Source organism: Cervus elaphus, chromosome 22 (assembly GCF_910594005.1).
Source record: "Cervus elaphus chromosome 22, mCerEla1.1, whole genome shotgun sequence".
Lineage (NCBI taxonomy): Eukaryota > Metazoa > Chordata > Mammalia > Artiodactyla > Cervidae > Cervus > Cervus elaphus.
In genome coordinates this window covers 9,689,276-9,709,509 of record NC_057836.1, presented here as the reverse complement: position 1 = coordinate 9,709,509, position 20,234 = coordinate 9,689,276, and the positions used below count along the sequence as shown (strand labels likewise).

General features: G+C 46.9%; 2 protein-coding genes across 12 annotated transcripts in view; one reads left to right on the top strand and one right to left on the bottom strand.

Annotated features, from left to right (window-relative positions):
• The window catches only part of FAM227A (family with sequence similarity 227 member A), a 51,759-nt gene extending 45,956 nt beyond the window's left edge, over window positions 1-5,803 (bottom strand). Inside the window, exons 1-2 of the mRNA XM_043881749.1 lie at window positions 5,563-5,803; window positions 674-911 (exon numbers count right to left, since the gene is read on the bottom strand). Of these exons, the coding sequence (XP_043737684.1) occupies window positions 674-815 (142 nt within the window). The 5' untranslated portion in view covers window positions 816-911; window positions 5,563-5,803. The remainder of the gene's footprint in view (window positions 1-673; window positions 912-5,562) is intronic.
• A 276-nt stretch (window positions 5,804-6,079) lies between these two features.
• CBY1 (chibby family member 1, beta catenin antagonist) lies at window positions 6,080-14,812 on the top strand. Of its 11 annotated transcripts, none has more exons than XM_043881738.1 (6): window positions 6,102-6,241; window positions 9,052-9,167; window positions 11,398-11,482; window positions 12,621-12,726; window positions 12,814-12,932; window positions 14,154-14,812. In XM_043881738.1, exons 2-6 carry the CDS (start codon window positions 9,097-9,099, stop codon window positions 14,232-14,234), a joined length of 462 nt encoding a protein of 153 aa, XP_043737673.1. In that variant the 5' UTR covers window positions 6,102-6,241; window positions 9,052-9,096; the 3' UTR covers window positions 14,235-14,812. The 11 variants fall into 11 exon arrangements, with proteins under 11 accessions (XP_043737677.1, XP_043737673.1, XP_043737679.1 ...); XM_043881739.1 differs by lacking the exon at window positions 6,102-6,241 and adding an exon at window positions 6,964-6,983; XM_043881736.1 differs by lacking the exon at window positions 6,102-6,241 and adding an exon at window positions 9,873-9,940 and having other exon boundaries at window positions 11,373-11,482.
• The last annotated feature ends 5,422 nt before the right edge of the window (window positions 14,813-20,234 follow it).

Sequence of the window (20,234 nt, the reverse complement as noted above, 5' to 3'; positions counted from 1 at the left end):
GAGGCATGTGGGATTTTAGCTCCTCGACCAGGGATCAAACAGCACTGAAAGTTGAAGTCCCAACCACTAGACCACCTGGGAAGTCCCCCAAATGGAGTTTTAAAAAGAAAGAAAGGGAGAGAAAGAAAGAAAGGGAATTCCCTAGCAGTCCAGTGGTTAGGACTTGGCACACTTTCACTGCCGTATGTGCCTGGTTTCAATCCCTAGTCAGGGAACTAAGATCCTGCAAGTCACATGGCATAGCCAAAAACAAACAGACAAATAAAAATTTTTTTAAAGGAAAAAAAAAAGTTGAGTACTCAGCTAACTCCTCTGAGGGCAGAGTCTTGGACTATAACTTAGTTTCTAAGTTTAATTTTTTGGAAGAAAGAAGGGAAAGGAGACAATGGGGAAAAAAGAGCATTTTTTTCCCCTCTTCTTCCCCATCTTTTCAACAAACATTTCCAGTATGTCTTCCTTTGGTGCGCTTTCTGCTCTATCTTAGTAAAACAAACTCAAGTCAAACACTCCTTCACAGCCTCAAATTCTTTTAGAGGATAGGTGGGGCTTAAATAATTGAAGAAAATCAACAAACACATAAGAAACAAGTTAGTAAGTGGTGTATGACAGAGCCCAGGTTACACCTCCGTGCAGGTGTGCTGTCTCCATTGCAGACGGCACCACAGAAGGATACAGGGCATGTTGTCCTTCAGAGTCTTCCTCGTGGCGTCCTTGAGTGCGTTCTGCGCAATCAGGGAAACAGCCAGGTGGTCATCCAGGGGCACCACTGGCAAAGCAGTGAGGTTGGTGATATCCAGCCTCCTGAAGTGAGCCATTGTCCACTTTCTTGTACACTGACCAACAGTTAAGTTTCCACCTTTAGGAGCCTCTCATTCCTCCCCTGTGGTCTTGTTCTCTGTTCAACCAGCCTCCTGGAAATCAGAAATAAGCACAGAACCAACTTAAAAAGCTCAACCATGTTCATCTCGAAAGCAGGGCTGATGGCGAGGCACACGCTGCATACAACATGGGGAATAAAGACTTTTTAGAGAAACCCATTCTTTTTTTTTTCTTTGCTTCTTTTGTTTTTATTGGAATAGAGTTGATTTACAATGTTGTGTTAGTTTCTGCCATACAGCAAAGTGAATCGGTTATATATCTGTTCTTTTTTAGATTTTTTTCTCATATAGGTCATTACAGAGTATTGAGTAGAGTTCCCTGTGCTACACAGTAGATCCTTATTAGCTCTCTATTTTACATACTGGTGTGTGCATGCTTCTCAAGAGATGCACACAACCTTTGAGTTGTGCAGGAACTGAGGTCCCCACACAGCTGCAGCATTGTAACCTCAGGCTGAACACAAGACGCCTGGAGCGTGCGTGCTAAGTTGCTTCAGTCACGTTTGACTCTTTGTGACCGCATGGACTAAGGCCTGCCAGGCTCCTCTGCCCATGGGATTCTCCAGGCAAGAATACTGGAGTGGGTTACCATTTCCTTCTCCAGGGGATCTTCCTGACCCAGGGATGGAACCTGAGTCTCCTTCCTGCATTTCCTGCCTTAGCGGGTGGATTCTTTACCACTGCGCCACCATGTTTTTTTATCTTATGGGTGTCATATAGTCCACTCTATGTATGTACCACGTTCCTAACTGAAAACTTCAAGGCATATACACTTTTGCTTTCTACCTGCCGATCCCCACCATCACCCTCTGATGAAAATTATCCTAATTTTAAAAATAAAGAGACTAGGAAATTCCCTGGTGGTCCAATGGTTAGGTCTCAATGCTCTCACTACCAGGGGCCCAAGTTCAACCCCCTGGTTGGGGAACTAAGATCCTGAAAGCAACACAGCAAGGCCAAATAAATAAACAAAAGGAGACTGTTATTGATGTTAAGTCGCTAAGTCATGTCTGACTCTTTTGTGACCCTATGAATTGTAGCCTGCCAAGATCCTCTGTCCATGGGATTTCCCAGGCAAGAATACTGAAGTGGGTTGCTATTTCCTTCTCTAGGGTTGAACCCTTGTCTCCTGGATTGGCAGGTGAATTCTTTACCACTGAGCCACCCAGGAAGCCCAAAGGAGAGCAGAGTGCTGAAAAGACTGGGGCTCCAGACCATCCAGCAAGCCAGATTTCAAACTAGAAATGCAGTCAAATCTCTTTGCCTCTCTAAGCCTCACCTATAAAGTCAGAGACGTAGATTAGGTTGCTAGGACCCTCTTCAGCTTTCAGATACTGGGCTTCTATGATGCTGGAGTGGGCAGTCCATCCCTTCAGCATGAGGCTCCTGATGGACCTGAGGCTTTCTGCTCCCTCTCCAGAAGCTGGGCCCATCACTACCTCTCCTCCTGCATTTCGAATATGCTGGCCAGACTGCTCTCCCGGGTCCTTGCTTACTGGCCAGGAGGAATTTATCACTACCATCTGTGGGTCCTCCCTGTCCAGAGCCTGGGGGCATAGGCCTAGTTATAATGAAGTAAAAGACTCAGGTCTGCCCTCAAGAAGCTCATACATGATCGAGAGAGAAAAGGTACAGTTCGATGAAAAAAATTAATCAGGTGCCCTTTGACCACAGTCTCCTTTCCTCTCCTTTGATTCCTGCCTGCTGCTCTGCTCTCCTCCCCCAGCCAGCCATCCCAGACGCCTGCTACACTCAGCTTCTTCCTGGTCCTGCTCCGCTGTGTGCTCTATGCCTTTGTACATGCTGCTGCCCCCATTCAATCAGCCCAGGTGATGTATCTTTTAGAAAACTTTCTTGAATTACTCCAGGCCATTAGTACCACACCTACTCTGTGAAGGCCAGGATTCTGCTTGCAACTATTACAGCACTTACAATCCTGAACTAGAAGAATTTGCTTCCACATCTTTCTTCATTAGGCAAATTACCCTCTAGGAAGTCGGTTCAGTCAATATTTGATTCCTTTTTCTTTTTTACATTTTATTTACTTAGGTGCACTGAGTCTTAGTTGTAGCATGCAGGAGGTTTAGGTTGTGACATGCAAACTCTTAGCTGCAGCATGTGGGATCTAGTTCTCCAACCAGAGATCGAACCCAGGCTCCCTCCATTGGGAGATGAGAGTTTTAGCCGCTGGACCACCAGGGAAGTTCCCTGAGTCCCTTTCTAACTCATCACATTTCTTTTTGGGCCAAAGAGGTTATCCATTTGGGTTGTCCCAAGTCAGCTGGATTGTAGGAAAGATTGGCCCAGGCCAATACTCTGCTCCTAGCCTTTAGCCATACAGTGCTTCTGAGTTTTCTTCCACGCCCCTGTCCCAACATGAACTGGAAAATTAAAAACATTCTCTGAAAAGCCAGGCTTAGGGGGACTCCGTTAAGAAGCCTCTTGCTTTCGTTTAACATTTCATTGGAAGGACTGATGTTGAAGCTGAAACTCCAATACTTTGGCCACCTGATGCCAAGAGCTGACTCATTGGAAAAGACCCTGATGATGGGAAGGATTGAGGGCAGGAGGAGAAGGGGACGACAGAGGATGAGATGGTTGCATGGCATCACCGACTCAATGGACATGGGTTTGGGTAGTCTCTGGGAGTTGGTGATGGACAGGGAGGCCTGGTGTGCTGTGGTCCATGGGGTCACAAAGAGTCGGACACGACTGAGCGACTGAACTGACTGACTCACGTCTAATGGGAGAACTGAATATTACCCTTCTTAAGAGAAACATTTAAAATTCTCTGTTCCTTTCTGAATTTTTCATCATACTATTTTAGGATAAGTATTCTCTGAAGCATGATAAGTTTTTACTGTCACTACTTAGGGAGAAAAAGAGGATGGGGAGAACACTAACTTCATTGAATATCTACCCTGTGTCCAGGACTGTGCTATATATTAGGGGCAGATGAGTGGAAGAATAAAAAAACATTCTGCCCTCATGGAGCACATATTCTTGCACATGAGATTTGAAAGTCCTTTGTTTAAAGTTAAATGTTTTAACTTAAGCATGTTAAGTTAAAACAATGCTGAGGTTGTAGTCAGGCAGACTTTTGTTCAGTTTAACCTTCAGTCATTAAATGACTACCTACTGACTGCCCAACAGAACCAGCAATTCATTCTTACTGGGGGACAGGATGGTGAACTAAACCAGACTTGATCCCTGCCCTAATGGAGCTTATGTTAACTAGAGGTGACAAGTGCTAATTAATTATGTGCTAGTGCTAAGTTGCTTTCAGTCGTGTCTGACTCTTTGTGACCCCATGGACTGTAGCCCACCAGGCTCCTCTGTCCATGGGATTCTCCAGGCAAGAATACTGGAGTGGGTTGCCATTTCCTTCTCCAGGGGATCTTCCCGACCCAGGGATTGAACGTGCGTCTCTTTGGAGACGCCTGCATTGGCAGGAGGGTTCTTTACCATTAGCGCCACCTGGGAAGCATGAATTATAACTGACCACTGCTTCAAATGGCCACCCACTCCAGTATTCTTGCCTGGAAAATCCCATGGACACAGGAACCTGGTGGGCTACAGTCCATGGAGTCACAAAGGAGTCAGACACGACTTAATGACTGAGCACACTGTCCCTCAAAGGGAGGGACACAGTGCTGTGAGAGGCGACGTAATAGTGGATATCAACCTAGTCAAGGTGTCACAACCTGTAGGAAGAGCAGGAGTTACTTAGATAAATGAGGAAGGGAAATACCATCCAAGCAGAGGGGCACAGAGTAGAAGGACCAGAAAGTCTAGACCTGTGCATCACAGTAGCCACTAGCCACATATGACAACCGAGTCCTTGGAATTTGGTTAGTGTGACCAAACAACTAAAATCTTTAAAAAAAAAAATCATTTATCTGGCTGTGCTGGGTCTTAGTTGCAGCCCACGGGATCTTTGATCTTCCTTGTGGCACCTTTTAGCTGCACCATGCAAACTCTTTGCCTCGGCACATGGGATCTGGTTTCTTGAAAAGGGATCAAACCTGGGCCGCCTGGATTGGGAACGTGGAGTTTTAGCCACTAGACCACTAGGGAAGTCCTAACATCTTAATTTTAGTTAATTAAAACTTAAAACCTAAAGCAGAATAAATTAAAAAATATTGATTGTACATTGAAATGATCATATTTGGGACGTATGAGTGAACATAAACATTATTCATAGTAATAGCACTTGATTTTCAAAAGAATTTTTAAAAAATATGGCTCCGATAAAATTCTAAATTATGTATGTGGCCCACATTATGTTTGCATTAGATGGTGCTGGGTTAGACCCGGCAGTTTGGTTCCAGGACATGGAACTTTCCCCTTTTCAACGAAGTAACATATAGTTGGAAGAAAATTGCACTTGGAGCCGGAGACCCACGGGTCCTGCCCCTCATTGGTTGGATGACCTGGTGCATTCACTAGGCACCCAGTAAATATCCCTTGAATGAGCCTGAGTTTCTTCATCAAATGGAATGTTTATCAAACACACAGTTAGGATTTTAGGAGATCTGGAGTCGATTCTCGAGTAGTTCTCCGCACCCTGCTCACGGTGCGACCTTGAAGCCGCCCCCCAAGCCTCAGTCTCCCCCACCTGTCAAAGCCGACGAGAGATGGGGCGTGGGAAGGCAGGGTCATGGTCTGTGTCTGTTCATCTTACCTGAAGACTGCGGGCGGAATCCGCGGAACTCGGCGGCGCCGACTCCGCCACGGGGCCCTCAGGGGACCCTGTGAAGTTCTGGATGGGACACCCGAGACCTGCTGCCCCCCACATCCACCAGGAAGGGGTGCCCTTTGTTTTGTGATCTGGGAGGAGGAAGAGGGGGAGGGACGTCTGGGAGAGGCCCATTTTGCTGTTGTAAGTCCTGACGTTCTCCCGGCAACGCGGGCCACAGCCGGCACTTGCGCCTTTTCCCACAACAATGCGGGGCCTCGCGAGCTTCGCCTGCATCAGTGACACGCCGTTACCATGGCGACGGTCCCCGTAGGCCGGGGAGAGACCAGACAAAGGGGGTTGCGGGGAGAGTGAGTGTGGTTTCTCGACCTTGCCTATAGCCCAAGTGACTCTAGAAGACACTGTCTCTGTGGAGTCTATTGAGTATGTCAAGAGCCGTCCTCAAGAGTTTCTGGCGCTTCGCATAGGCTCGCGATGGGGACCGCGCGGCGCCGGGTACCTCCAAATCTCTCGGTGGTAGAACCCAGCGGGGCTGCGCCCGCGCATGCGCGTGACGGCAGGGCGACACCCGCGCTCGCTCTGGCCGCGGTTGACTCGGCCTCTGGTGGGTACCAGGCGGGAGGTCGGGGGTTTGCTTGGAACCCCCGACTTTGGGGCACGTCAGGTACGTCTCTGAGCCCGGCATCTCCCAAGGGTCCGAGAAAGGGTGGGACACCGGCGTTGCCCAGGGGACCTAGGGCCTCCCGGCAGCTGGAGCGACCGGAGGGCGCGGAGCAGGGGACGGGGCCGGGTTCTCCGCAGGCCGTGCACTGCATTTATCGTATTGTGTTTCCTCGTTTGTAAATTGGGGTGGTAATTCCCCTCGTAGGTCAGCGATGAAGGTGATTAACGAGAGCGCGCGATTGAACGCTCGCTGCGGTTAGTTAACAGCCCTGAGTGGTGGCCATGTACCTGCGTGCCACGTACTTGCTTGGCTCTGAAGTCTTTGAGATTCCGGTGAAAGCTAGAGACTTCTTTCTCACTTTCTTGTTAGAATAAAAGAAGATACTGTATTTTATGGCCCATTGCAAACGGTAAAGCATTGCACAGTGAAGAAACGATTATGATCATCAGCGCAGATGCGTAGACCTTATTTGAAGCCCAGTTTCACCGCCTTCCCACAGCGTGACTGGAGGCACGTTACTTAACTTCTCTAAGCCTCAGTTTTCTGATCTGTAGATGGGAAAAAACTACTTGTTCTTCTTCCGCCAGGCCGGAATACTGGAGTGGGTAGCCTATCCTTTCTCCAGTGGATCTTCCCAACCCAGGAATCCAGCCCGGGTCTCCTGCGTTGCAGGCGGATTCTTTACCAACTGAGCTAGCAGGGAAGCCCTGATTTTAAATAAAGAAGCCTGGGGCCCAGAGAAGTAAGTGCAGGGGCCCCCTGGGGGTGAAGGGCTGAGCGACGGTTGGAACTCGGATGCTCTGCATTGGCTTCCTTTGTGCTGAGCCCTCTCTCTCCAGGGAATTTAACTGGAAAGAGGGCTGCCTGGGGCCAGGGGTAGAGCTCTTACCTCTTGATCCACACTCATATTGCAGAATCTCAGGGTCTCAGCCAGAGTTGTTTGTGGATGAGTGGATCTGACTTAAAAGTTAGTCCAGACCCTTCCTTTTCCCTGTCTGTAATATATTGATGATGGGCATTGGCTTCAGTGTTATGAGAATTTGTGAGGTCATGGGTGAAGTGCCCTTGTGAACACATTATTTACCAGAGAGGTTTTGTTTCCTGAATGTTATTGACCAGAGATGTATTCACTTACATAACAAATCGCCGGCCATAGGCATTAGATTCTGCAAAAGTCCACCCAGTCAGCAATAAGTTAAAACCTGGAAGACTACAGTAGCTTGGCCAAGGTTTAGCCAGCAGCTGCGGCAGAACTGAGCCTTGAACGTGGCCTGTTGTAGCCAGATGCTATGCTCAGTCTTGGCGTTCTTAGCACCACTGTGGACTTTGCATGAACAGCTTGGCTTATTTTTCCTTCTTCAGATGTCTCCAGGTGCTTGAAGGGGCAGGGACTGCTTTTTATCTGGGTTTTTTTTGTACATTAGTTTGGTTTGTTTTCATAAGTTATGCATGAATATATTATCATTGTAATAATTCATTAAATCCACAAACATATTTCTTTAATATAACTTTATATTATAACATGAAATTGCCACTATTTGGCCATTTGGGGTTTTTTTTTTAACCTTTAGAATGGCAAATTCAGGAATTAGGATGGCAGGTCAGGGGTTAGGATTCCATGCTCTCACTGCCAGGGGCCCAGGTTCCATCCCTGGTTGGGGAAGTAAAGATCCCGACACAGCCAAAAAAGTTAAAATTAAAAAAATCTGTTTAAAAATGGCAAATTCAGTTGAGTCAGCCATCCTACTTCCTTTCCCAGATTTAACCACTGTGGGCAGTTTGGTGTTTATCCTTCCAAATCTTTTTTATTCAGAGACCTATATTCTTGCTTTTTTTTTTTTTCTTTTTGTCTTCTCAAGTGCAATTATAATATATACATGGTTCTGTTGCTTGCTTGTTTTTTTTTTTTTTTGGTCATGCCATGTGGCATATGGAATCTTTGTTCCCCGATCAGGGATCGAACTCATGCCCCCTCAATTGGAAGTGTGCAGTCTTAGCCACCAGACCACCACGGAAGTCCCTGTCACTTGCTTTCTTAATGATAGAGTGTGTTGGATGTCTTTTCAAGTCAGTACACGTACGGCTGTCTCTTTGTTTTTACTTACTATCTAGTGTTCCCTTATAATAATGTGCCATAATATATTTGGCTATACCAAACATCAGTAGAGCTTTTGCATTGTTTCTTATTTTTGACTGCTACCAACAGAGAGTATTTGTGAGAACATGTCCAATTCTTTCTGGAGGATAAATTTTTACAAGTAGATTTGCTGGCCCAAAACTATGCACCTGAAAAACTTTACTAGGTTTTGCCTAATGGAAAAAATGATAGCATCTTATGTTTCCACCAAGAGTATCTTTGTCTCCATACCTTCACCAACATTGTATTATTGATCTCTTAAATGTTGCCAACATGATGGATGAAAATGTTTCTTTTTATGATGTACCCCACCAGTTATTAATACAAGGATAATTTGGTATTCATGTTTAGCCAACTGACCATGGTTATGAACCTTGGGAAAACTGGATAACTTCTTCAAGCCCTAGTTTTCTCATTTCTGATATGGACAGGAAAATTACCTTATGGGATTCCTGCAAGGAATAAAATAAATATATGAAGTGTCCCCAGCAATGGGTCCAACTTCTCATGGATACTCAAGGAGTGATATTAGTTAGTTAGTTTTTGTTATGACCTTTTCTTTTTTGGGTGAAAATCGTTCTCCCTGGGTATTCCTATTTCATTCCTGTTCTGCCCTCTGTGGACATAAGAGTAATTGTCTTCCCTCTTCCATGATTTTCCTTTTCCCCTGCAGAAACAATGCCAGGGCCTTCCACGATGTCTTGGATGACATAGTAGCATGGCTTCAAACACCCTCAAGATCTCGGTCCCCACTGCTGTCCCACCCACCATCAAGATGGAAGCATTCTGGTTTGTCCAAGTCCTAAAGTGTTATGCCCCAGCCCAAATGCCATCTCTCAGGCTGTGGGTCTACCACTGTTTTTTGGAGGAATATTGCTTTATAATGTTGTGTTGGTTTCTGCACAACAGTGTGAATCAGCCATAAGTATACATATATTTCCCTCTCTCTTGAACCTCCCTCCCACCCCCCACCCCATCTCAACCCTCTAGGTTGTCACAGAGCACTGGGTTGAGCTGTGTTATATAGCAACTTCCCACTAGTTATCTTTTTTGTATATGGTAATGCATATGTGTCATGCTACTTTCTCAATTTGTCTCATCTCCTTCCTCCACTGTGTCCACAAGTCTGTTTTCTATCTCTGTGTTTTTAATTACACATACACACCAGTAAAACTCATGAGCACACACCCCTAAATGTCTTATGTATTTTATTTATTTGTAAGTCATATGTACATATACTTCTATACATATATGTATATCTATCTCGTAAAGCTTCTAAAGAAGCTTCTAGACTTTTATCATTAATTTCACTGATATTACTTTCTACATCACTGAAAACAGTGTGAAGTTTTTTCTTTGTGTCCTTATTAAATATATGTCTTGCTAATTGTGAAGAAAAGCTACTATGAGTTATTTTTTAATAAGACTTGATATAAAACCTTGTTTCAAGTAGTCTTGAGAAGTTCCCTCTCTTTTTGGCCAATTTCTTGCTAGATATGATAAAATGACCATTTTATCTCATGATGTGGTGAAGGAAGATTTTATCCCTGGGAGTAGGAAAGGTGAGAGCTTTGCCGCTTTTTTTTGCTCATTTGTGCCTTCATTATTGTTATCGTCCTTCTACAGTTTCTTAGAGGGAATCTTGTTAAGCTATCTGTGTAATGTACATTAAAATTGGGCTTCCCTGGTAGCTCAGATGGTAAAGAATCTGCCTGCAATGCAGGAGACCAGGGTTTGATCTCTGGGTTGGGAAGATCCCCTGGAGAAGAGAATGGCAACCCACTCTAGTATTCTTGCCTGGAGAATTCCATGGGAAGAGGAGCCTGGTGGGCTACAGTCTATGGGGCTGCAAAGAGTCGGACACCGCTGAGCGAATAACACACACATGCAATACAGGGAAGGAAAGGAGCCGTGGCCCTGCCTCTCATCGCATACAAAAGTTAATTGCAGATGAGTGGCTGTCCTAAATGTGAAAACTGAAAGAAGGAAACTTTCAAAAGTTAATGTATGAAAATATCATGACCTTAGGGTAGGCAAAAATTTCTTAAATAAAAAACACACTAATCATTAAAAAAATTGAATAAGTCAGATCCCACTAAAATGAAGAACTTCTTTAATCAGAAAGAAACCAATAAGAAAGCAAAAAGGCATGTTCCCAGAAAAAGCTTTTATTTCTTTAAAATGGAGTATACGTAGAAGCTGTTGCCCCAGGTGTGAGCCTTACCAGTGTCCAGGAGTAAGGATCTCACTCCTTTTGTTGTTGTTCAGTCGCTCAGTGGTGTCCAACTCTCTGCGACTCCATAAACTATAGCACACCAGGCTTCCCTGTCCTTCACTGTCTCCCAGAGTCTGCTCAAACTCATGTCCGTTGAGTCGACAATGCCATCCAACCATCTCATCCTCTGTCACCCCCTTCTCCTCCTGCCTTCAATCTTTCCCAGCATCAGGGTCTTTTTCCAGTGAGTCAGTTCTTTGCATCAGGTGGCCAAATTATTGGAAGTTTAGCCTCAGTCCTTCCAGTGAATATTTAGGGTTAATATCCTTTAGGATTGACCGGTTTGATCTCCTTGCTGTCTAAAGGACTCTCTTGAGAGTTCTTCTAGTGCCTTGGTCTAGACTATAAATCTGGTGATGCCGGTTTTTAACGAAACTTAAGACCAGCCAGTTAGGCACTTGCCTGTGGTTGACATAGACTAGTCACACAGACTTGTGTTCAAATACCAGCTCCCACTTAGGCCCGTAGTCTTTCTAAACCTCATCTGTCAGATAGGTATACTAAGAGGAGCTGAACCAAGGGTGATTGTGAGGACTGAGATGTTGCCAAGGTTTGGGCATGCTGCCTAGCACATCATGAGCACTCACCACAGGGGAACTGTCCCCAGGATAGTTAATGGTCACATGATAGAATGCGTGTTTTCATGATTTCAGGACAGGGGCACAAGGTCACTGATCCAACTCTTTGTACCCCTTGACTTTTTCTGACCCTGGGAGAAGGGAGCATTGACCTTTCCTTCACCAGGCTGAAGATGCCTCTCTTTGGAAGTACGTTTAGTCCGAAGAAGACGCCCCCTCGGAAGTCGGCGTCTCTCTCCAACCTGCATAATGTGAGTATCAACAGTGGTGTACAGTGTGAACAGAGCCTCGAGCCTGGCCTCTTATGGGAAGTGTGGTCCTCCAGAGGCATCCTCGTGGGAGGGTATCCTTTTAATTCATATGATTGCTATTGCTGAAAACATGTCTTAACTCCTATTTGGAAATTATTATCAGAGCTGTTCAAGAACCTTAAAAGGTAGTCATTCTCATGATTTTGGAGACCAAAGGATCTTATCCAATTTGACTTCACTTGATTCCCAAGACTTGGCCAGGAATCAGTTTTTTAGTCATGTCTGAGAACAAATTCATTCTCAAAGGATGATGTTTTGCCAACATTAAAAACGTTCAAAAGGATTTGCCACAGCTCCAAAGGCAAGTTTCCGAGCTCCTCCAGGGTAGAAGGGTTGCATTCATTTCTGTATATCCAGTACCAGCCCTGGCCCACGGTGGGTGCTCAGTGAGCTGTAGAAACATTGAAAAACACATTAAAGAACAGCGGCTACCACTAATTGGGACTTAGCACTTTATGCCTTTTCCAGGACATATCCATCACTTGCTCCATAGGAAGCAAGTGATGGCTCAGGCTTACATTTAAAAAGGATTTTTCACTTGACGAAAAATTTACAGTGAGACTTCTTAAACTGCCAAGTGCCCTGTAGATATGAAATAATTCAGTTTGCAAATTTCAGCATATATAGATTTTCTGGAAGACACCTATTATATAAAGCAGTACTTTTCTTTTATAGTTTAAAAGTTTTTCAGTACCTTATTTAATTTTCTGACTTTATTTGAAAAAAAATTATTAAATGTGTGGAGTTATGATTAGAGAAAAAGAAATGAGTTGTTGGGGGTAACATAGTCAGGGATTCCCATGTGGGACAGGGGTAAAGAACCCGCCCACCAATTCAGGAGACCCAGGTTCTATCCCTGGGTTGGGGAGATCCTCTGGAGGAGGAAATGGCAGCCCACTCCAGTATTTGCTAGGAAAATCCCAGACAGAGGAGCCTGGCAGGCTACAATTGGTGGGGTCACAAAGAGTCTGATGCGACTGAGTGCATGCAGGGGGTCTCATAGCTAGCAGAAGAGGTGCCGGACCACAAGCCTGGGTACTCTGGCCGCCTGATGCCGGCGTGAATGTCTCACCCACAGTTGGACCGGTCAACGCGGGAGGTGGAACTGGGCCTTGACTACGGAACCCCCACCATGAACCTGGCCGGGCAGAGCCTGAAGTTTGAGAACGGCCAGTGGATAGCAGGTGGGCTGCATTTCCTGCCATTTTGCCCCAGCACGATGGTGGAAGGCAACCCGCACTTGGTGACCGCTGGTTGTACCCTTCTGCCAGAGACGGGGGTTAGTGGAGGTGTGGACCGGAGGGAGGCTCAGCGCCTGCGGAGACGGAACCAGCAGCTGGAAGAAGAGAACAACCTCTTGCGGCTGAAGGTGGACATCCTGCTGGACATGGTGAGGAGTGCGGCCGGGGGGCGATGCCTGGGCTTTCCCTAGGCAGCTTCCCCGCGAGTCATTTCAACCAGCCCACACTCTCAAGTGCCAGCTTGCCCAGGCACATTGCTCTGCATCCAAAGACATGAAACCAAGGCAGACACAGCCCCTGCCCGCCAGGGCTCAGAGTCTAACTGAGAGAAAGACAGCAAACACGGTGACAAGTGCCTCAGGTAAGGACAGAGATTAGAGTCTTGTCTAGGCCTGGAATCCGCAAAGGGGAGGGAGAGCTTCATTCTGTCCAGTCAGGAGCCCATCATGGGAAGGGGTATTTAAGGAAAGATAAAGCGAGGAATGGCGGCCGGAAGGCGTTCAGGACTGAAGGACAGTCTGCTCCTGGCTGGGCAGGGACCCGCACCACGCAGCCTTAGCCAGAGCCTGGCGAAGACCTGCGGAGAGCCACACTGCCTGTTGGCATCCGTTTCTTGTGGCTTTTAAAGCCCAACGGCCTGTTGAACCTAGAGGTGTATGTGAAGGTTCCCGGAGAGGGCACCCTGCCATGTGTTTAAGAGCCTGTATCTGTAGCTAAACTGCCACCTTCGCCCCTGGCTATGTGACTTCAGACGAGTTACTTAACTACTCTGTGTGAAGAAGCTTAGTGTCTTCAGCAGTAAAATGGGCCCGAAAAGAGGATCCACCTCATTACTGAGTCAATAATACAAGTAAAGCTCTGGGAGCAGCGTCTGGCTCGGGAAGTGCAGCTCTTCTGTTTCACAGCCAGCTGACCTCTGGAGCCTGTGTGTCTCCATCCCCGTCTGCAACGTCTTCCACCCTCTCCTCCAGAGACAAGTGAGGGATGCTAATGGGGGGAGTGGCATTCCTTTTCAACCATTTTCATGTGAGCCACAACTCAGAGGCAACTTAGTCCTTTAGCCTTGAAATCACCAATATCTGTGCTTTTCATCCCTTGAAACCTGGTGTCCTTAACACAGTGAGTGCCACACAATCCTAGGTGATAAGAAATGATGAGAGAATGGATGGTGAGTGCTCCGCACGCGCCTGAGGCCCTGGGTCATCAGGAGATTACTCTCTGCCCAGTTACAAAGGGGTTCCCGTCGTGGAGGCGCCGGCAGCATGAAAGGAATGCCAGGGGCCTTTCCCAGCACACAGGGCTGGCCTTGCCAACCTGAATCATGGCCCTGAAACATCCCTGCCTCTAACGGTTTGCTGCTCTTCTTCCAGCTCTCGGAGACCACTGCTGAATCCCACTTGATGGAGAAAGAGCTGGATGAACTGAAGAGCGTCAGCAGGCGGAGAAAATGAAGACCCCAAAGACATCTGTTTGGAGAACAGGGGGAAACCCATCCATCAGAAGAGGGGGATGTGGCTGAGGGTATTTTTAGCCAAACGGAGGGATCAGGTCCTGGGAGAGAGCATCATATAATAGGGCCAGAAAGCTCTGGTCCCCTTGGGTTGGCGGTAGGAAGGTGACCACAGTAGATTCCAGGCCAGTCCTGTGCTTCACGGCAGGGGAGACCTCTCTGGGGAGGTCTGGGGGTGACGGAAGCCTTTGAGTTTTCTCCAGTCACTTAATACCCAAATGCCCATGGCTCAGGCTCACCCTCCTGGGACGGAGGTCATCCCATCATCCCCTCACGTCGGTGTTTGAGGTGTGGCGCCCTCTTGTTGGGAGGTGGGGGGTCTCAGATGAGAGGCTGTCCTGGTTCTCTGCCCTCCAGCCCATCCTCTTGCTCCTTTAAAGAACACTCGTTTCCCCCAGATCCACAACCTCCTCTGCCTTCAGCATCTCGGCAGCCAGCACCAGCCTTCCATGGCAACACTATATTTTTGTGCTACTTTCCTCTCTATCCTACTTTTTAAAATTAAATTATGCTATCTAATCTTTCTCTGGCCAAAAGACTGAAAAAAAGAAGTCTCAGTTCCTGAGGAAGTGAGTTACGGAGGCTGGGTTCTAATCCTGGGATGCACCGTCATCTAGGTTGTTGGGGGATGTCCCCATCGCAGGATAAGCATTCCAGCTTCCTGGGCATCCACAGAGGCTGAGCTGGAGTAAAAACGGTCGCTCTGCCCAGACCCCCTGTCCGCCTTCTTTCTGGGTGTTGGGACTCTTCTGGACCTGGAGGGATTGAGTGGTTGGGATAGAGGGCTGGCTTCCCCAAGTGGGAGTTTGTACCCTTAGAGGGAGCTGGGCTTCTCTGGCTGGTGGAAGGAGCTAGCCAAAGTCAGCAAGAGGGAGTCCAGCTTCCAAAGTCCAGGGGGAAGGCACTGGAAGCAGGGACATGGAGCTCCAGGCTTTAGAACGGGGATGGCTACTGAGGTCAGCTGTTTCTGGATGCCCGTTACCATCTGGGACAGGGCTCTAGATCTTGCTTAGACTCTCTTTTGCTCCTCAGCTCAGCCTTGTGGAGCAGGGCATACCAGTCTGCATGCCTGTTGGCAGATAAGGAACCAAACTCCAGAGGTTTCAAAAGCTGGTCTGGGATCAGACAGAGGGAGTGTGGGAGCCTGTGAGCCACAGCCCACAGTGAAAGAGGGGAGCTGGTGAGGGGCTGCCTCGTGTAGTCCATCCTCAGGGCCAGCTCCCTGTGGGGTAGATAGAGAAGCCCCAGCCCAGAGTCTTCCTTCCTGGTGCAGGAGAGACTCACTGAGAACACTGAGGAAGGATACTGGATGAGGCTGCAAGTCTTCACGTGCAAATAATAGGAGCAATGGAGAGTTTGCCTATTCCTCAACCAGTGACTTTAGCAACCATTTACTGTGCACCCTGGATGCTAGACACCTGTAGACAGTGGTTCAGTGGTCTTATGATGGTTCAGCTTACAATATTTTGACTTTAGAATGGTGCAAAAGTGATACCCATTTAGTATAAACTGTATTTTGACTTATGATAGTTTTCCAGGCTAGCAAAATGCTAGCAAAATGGATATTCATTGGAAGAACTGAAGCTGAAGCTCCAATACTTTGGCTACCTAATGCAAAGAGCCGACTGAATGGAAAAGACCCTGAGGCCGGGAAAGACTGAAAGCAAAAGGAGAAGGAGGTGGCAGAGGATGAGAAGGATGAGATGGGTTTATTGGGACATAAACCAAAGAAGGGCCATGTTTCTAATTCTCATGAAATATTTTCAAGTTTGTTATCATCATCCCCTGCTTTTAGATGAAGAAACAAGCCCAGCAAGATGACTCAGCTAGAAGGGAAGGATCCAGGACTGAGCTTTGGAATCAGGAGGGGCGTGTTTCATGGTCCCAATGATGTGGGTCCTGGTCCCCTCTGCACCACCCCTGGCACCTGAGGGGGCTTCAGTCGTGTGGGACAGCTCTGCAGTGAGGAAGCGCTTGTATTTAGGGTGAGGAGGGAAGCAAACCACTGGTGAGTTTCACCAGAGGAATGCTGATCGACTTATTAAAAAAAAAAATCCCTCTGGCTTCCCTGTGTGTGAGAACAGATGGAAGGGGGCAAGGATGGGGCCAGAGAGGTGGCAGTTTAGGAGAAGTGGTCAGATTCTAAGCTGGAATTGAAGGTGGAGCCCACCAGTGTTTGCTGATGGATGTGCTGTGTGAGCTGAGTCAAGGACAAGTCAAGAAGAGGAGGATTTAGCTCTTAGCCCCTACCTTTTTCCATCTCCATTTTTCCAGTGTTGTAATATCACACTTTGATTAAGCAGTACTCATTGTTCATATTATACCTGCCTTAATACTGTTATAGATGAAATTTGGACTATACTGTTTATTATCTTCGGGCACAAAGGTTAAGTCAAGGATAATGAAAATCTGTAAGAAATGGGGAAAAGAATCAGCCATATCGCACTACCATAAACCTTTTTGGTTCCTCCCTCCCAACCCCTCCCCCAACACACACACACACTGAAATGCTATGTGCTTTGGGAATTCCCTGGTAGTTCCGTGGTTAGGACTCTGCATTCACTGCTGAGGGCCTGGGTTCAATCCCTGGTCAAGGAACTAAGATCTTCAAGCCATGCAGTGTGGCCAAAAAGAAAAAAAGAAAATGCTATATACCTTCAAGATCTTACCTTTTTATCAGATGTATCTATCAGGTACTGGCTAAAATTCCTCCTCGAAGCTTTATTGACCAAATCTACTACTTTGGGGGGCACCCAAGTAAATAGTGCTGTCCACTTAATGTTTGCTATCATTTGTAATCACTGCATTTTGTAAATTTCTGAGCTGTCATAGGGAAGAACTGTTATTGAAGAGCTGAGATAGAAAGTTCTGTGGGTGTGAGGGAGGGAGAGCAAAAAACCAGAGAAGGGTTTTCCCTGGTGGTCCAGTGGTTAAGAATCCACCTCCAGTGCAGGGGACACAGGTTCGATCCCTGCTCTGGGAGGATCCCATGTGCCTCATGGCAACTAAGCCAGCCCTCTAGAGCCTGTGGTCCACACAAGACGCTGCCACAATGGGAAGCCCGCGCACCTCAACTAAAGAGTAGCCCCCTCTCAGAACAGCTAGAGAGAGTCCCCCCAAGCAGCGATGAAGACCTGGCACAGCCAAAAATAAATGCTAAAAAAAAAAAAAAATTTACAGCTCAAGGCCTAATAAGGGGACCCATATGCATAATTGTACAGATATGGGCTGACGTGTATGGTTTCTTGGGAGGGGGTACTTAGAGCTTTTGTAAAATTCTCAAAGGAATCTATGCCCCACACTGAACCAAACCAAATTAGGAACTACCGCATTGCCCGTTTCACATTCTGACACGAGAGAAACAGGAAAGGTGGAAGCTATGGAGTTGAGGGATAGGGGATAAGAGGAGCTGGGGGTGGGGTTCTAGAACACCCCAGCTCCATCCAGATGGCAGAGTCACCCTTGTACCCAGCATGGGACATCATCCGTCAATTGATGGCACCCGCAACTTGTCCCTCGACGGAGGCTCTGGGCTATCACCAGTCTTCTCGTGTGTCTCCTTTGCTGCCACTGAGCCATTTCTCCTTAAGATAATCAGTGACACTTTTTCTCCTTCCTCCCCAGCAGCTCCTCCTTGAATTCACTCTTGGGTTGGGGGAAGAAGATGCCCTTCCCCACCCCCGACACTTTTAGGGGGATTTTTGGAGGATAGTTCTAATTTTTTTTGTTTTTAATTAAAACATTTTTATGTGGCAAAACACATAACATAAAAATTACCATCTTAACTATCTAAAAGCTTATAGTTAAGTCATATTAATACACTCATCATATTGTACAACCATCACCACCATCAGGGATTGAACCTGCACCCTGCCCCCCCGAAGTGGAAGCACAGTCTTAACCACTGGACCACCTGGGAAGTCCCCTATTACCGGGTTTTGTGCTTTTTTGGTTTTTTTTTTTTAGGTTTTATTTTTATATATTTATTTATTTTGGCTGCACTGGGTCTTCATTGTGGTACTCCGACTCAGTAGTTGCGGTATGTGAGATCTTAGTTCTCTGACGAGGGATGAAACCTTGGCTTTCTGCATTGGGAGCATAGAGTCGTATCCGCTGGACCACTAGGGAAGTCCTGTAAGGCCCAGTTTACACAATCAACAGTTTATACAATCCAGATCAATGGATCATCATGGCATTTTACAAGATTAAGAAGGAAGGTTATCTGGACTTCCATGGGGGTCCAGTGGTTAAATCTTTGCTCTTCCACTGCAGAGGGCACAGGTTCGACCCCTGGTCTGGGAACTAAGATCCCACGTGGCTCAAGGCCAAAAATAAAACAAAAACTTTCTTTTTTAAAAACAGGAAGGCTATCTCCTAAACAGTTGTGACCCTTGAGATTAAGAAGGAATATCTAGGAGGTCCCCAGGCAGTCTATCTGTCTCCCAAGGAGGTCTCCCACACCAGTCAGTCCTAAAGGAAATCAACCCTGAATATTCATCGCAAGGACTGATGCTGCAGCTGAAGCTCCAATATTTGCCCACCTGACTCGATGGGCCAACTCTTTGGAAAAGACCCTGATGCTGGGAAAGATTGAGGGCAGGAGAAGAAGGGGACAACAGAGGATGAGATGGTTGGATGGCATCACCGACTCAATCGATGTGAATTTGAGCAAACCCTGGGAGATAGTGGAGGACAGAGAAGCCTAGTGTGCTGCAGCCCATGGGGTCAGACACGCAGAGTCAGATATGACTTAGCAACTGGGCAACAACAACAAGGAGGTCTGGTTAAAAGAGTCACAATACATGCTAAAGGGGAGGGAGGAGGCCCGAACAGGCAAAGGAAGATTTTATGTTTAAATTTTTCTTATCTTTCTATAGCATGAATTTTATTTCATCAGAGACAACATCTGTAGTTTCCATACAAGATGGCCTTCTCAACCCTTCAAGAGTGTTGGTCTTCTAGCATTTTTTTTTAAAGTATCTGTAAAAGAAATCAGATGCCATTGCTAAGTCACTTCAGTGGTTTCTGACTCTGTGCGACCCTATGGTCTGTATCCCGCCAGTCTCCTCTGTCCATGGGATTCTCCAGGCAAGAATACTGGAGTGGGTTGCCATTCCCTCCTCTAGGGGATCTTCCCCACCCAGAGATCAAACTGGCGTCTCTTATGCCTAACCTGCATTGGCAGGTGGGTTCTTTACCACCAGTGCCACCTGGGAAGCCCCAGATGCCATTGGCATTGGGCTATTAAGCTGACCTTTCATTTCTGTAGAGCTAGCCTGTTACTGAACTCAGGTTCAGCTGCCTGCCGGCTCAGTTGCTTCAGTCAGGTCTGACTCTTTGCGACTCTGTGGACTGTAGCCCTCCAGGCTCCTCTGTCCATGGGATTCTCCAGGCAGGAATACTGGAGTGGGTTGCTATGCCCTCTTCCAGGGGAATCTTCCTGACCCAGGCATCGAACCTCAGTCTCCTGCATTACAGGTGGATTCTTTACCACTGAGCCACCGGGGAAGTACCAGGTTCAGCTGCACACTGCTTAAAAACCAATACTCAGAGACAAGTCTTGGTTGGAAAGGAAAGGTGGCTTTCTTCAGGAGGCCAGCAACTTGGGGAGGAGCCAGGCTCATGTCCAAAAGCCAACTGAAATTCTGCTGACCATAAGAGTTTTTAAAGGGAGAATCATTTGGGGAGGGGGTCAGAGTCTTCCTTATCTTCCACCATGTGCAGACTTTCTCCTGATTGGTTGGCGGTGAGTTAACAGGGCGATTCTCCAGGCATCTTGTGTTCAGCCTGAGGTTACAATCCTCCTCCTGCGTGGGGACCTTAATTCCTCCATAACTCAAAGGTTAGGTATATCTCTTGAGTCCCCGTCCCTTCCCCCCCCCCCCAATATGAAAGAACAAGACAAAGTCAAGTATCAGATAAGGATTGGGACTGTCCAGTC

Coding starts and splice junctions, on each gene's coding strand:
- CBY1 (XM_043881736.1), top strand. CDS start 9,883: ATGACCATTTTATCTCATGATGTGGTGAAGGAAGATTTTATCCCTGGG. Junction 11,483..12,620: donor CTCTCTCCAACCTGCATAAT/GTGAGTATCAAC, acceptor TCTCACCCACAG/TTGGACCGGTCAACGCGGGA. Junction 12,933..14,153: donor TGGACATCCTGCTGGACATG/GTGAGGAGTGCG, acceptor CTCTTCTTCCAG/CTCTCGGAGACCACTGCTGA.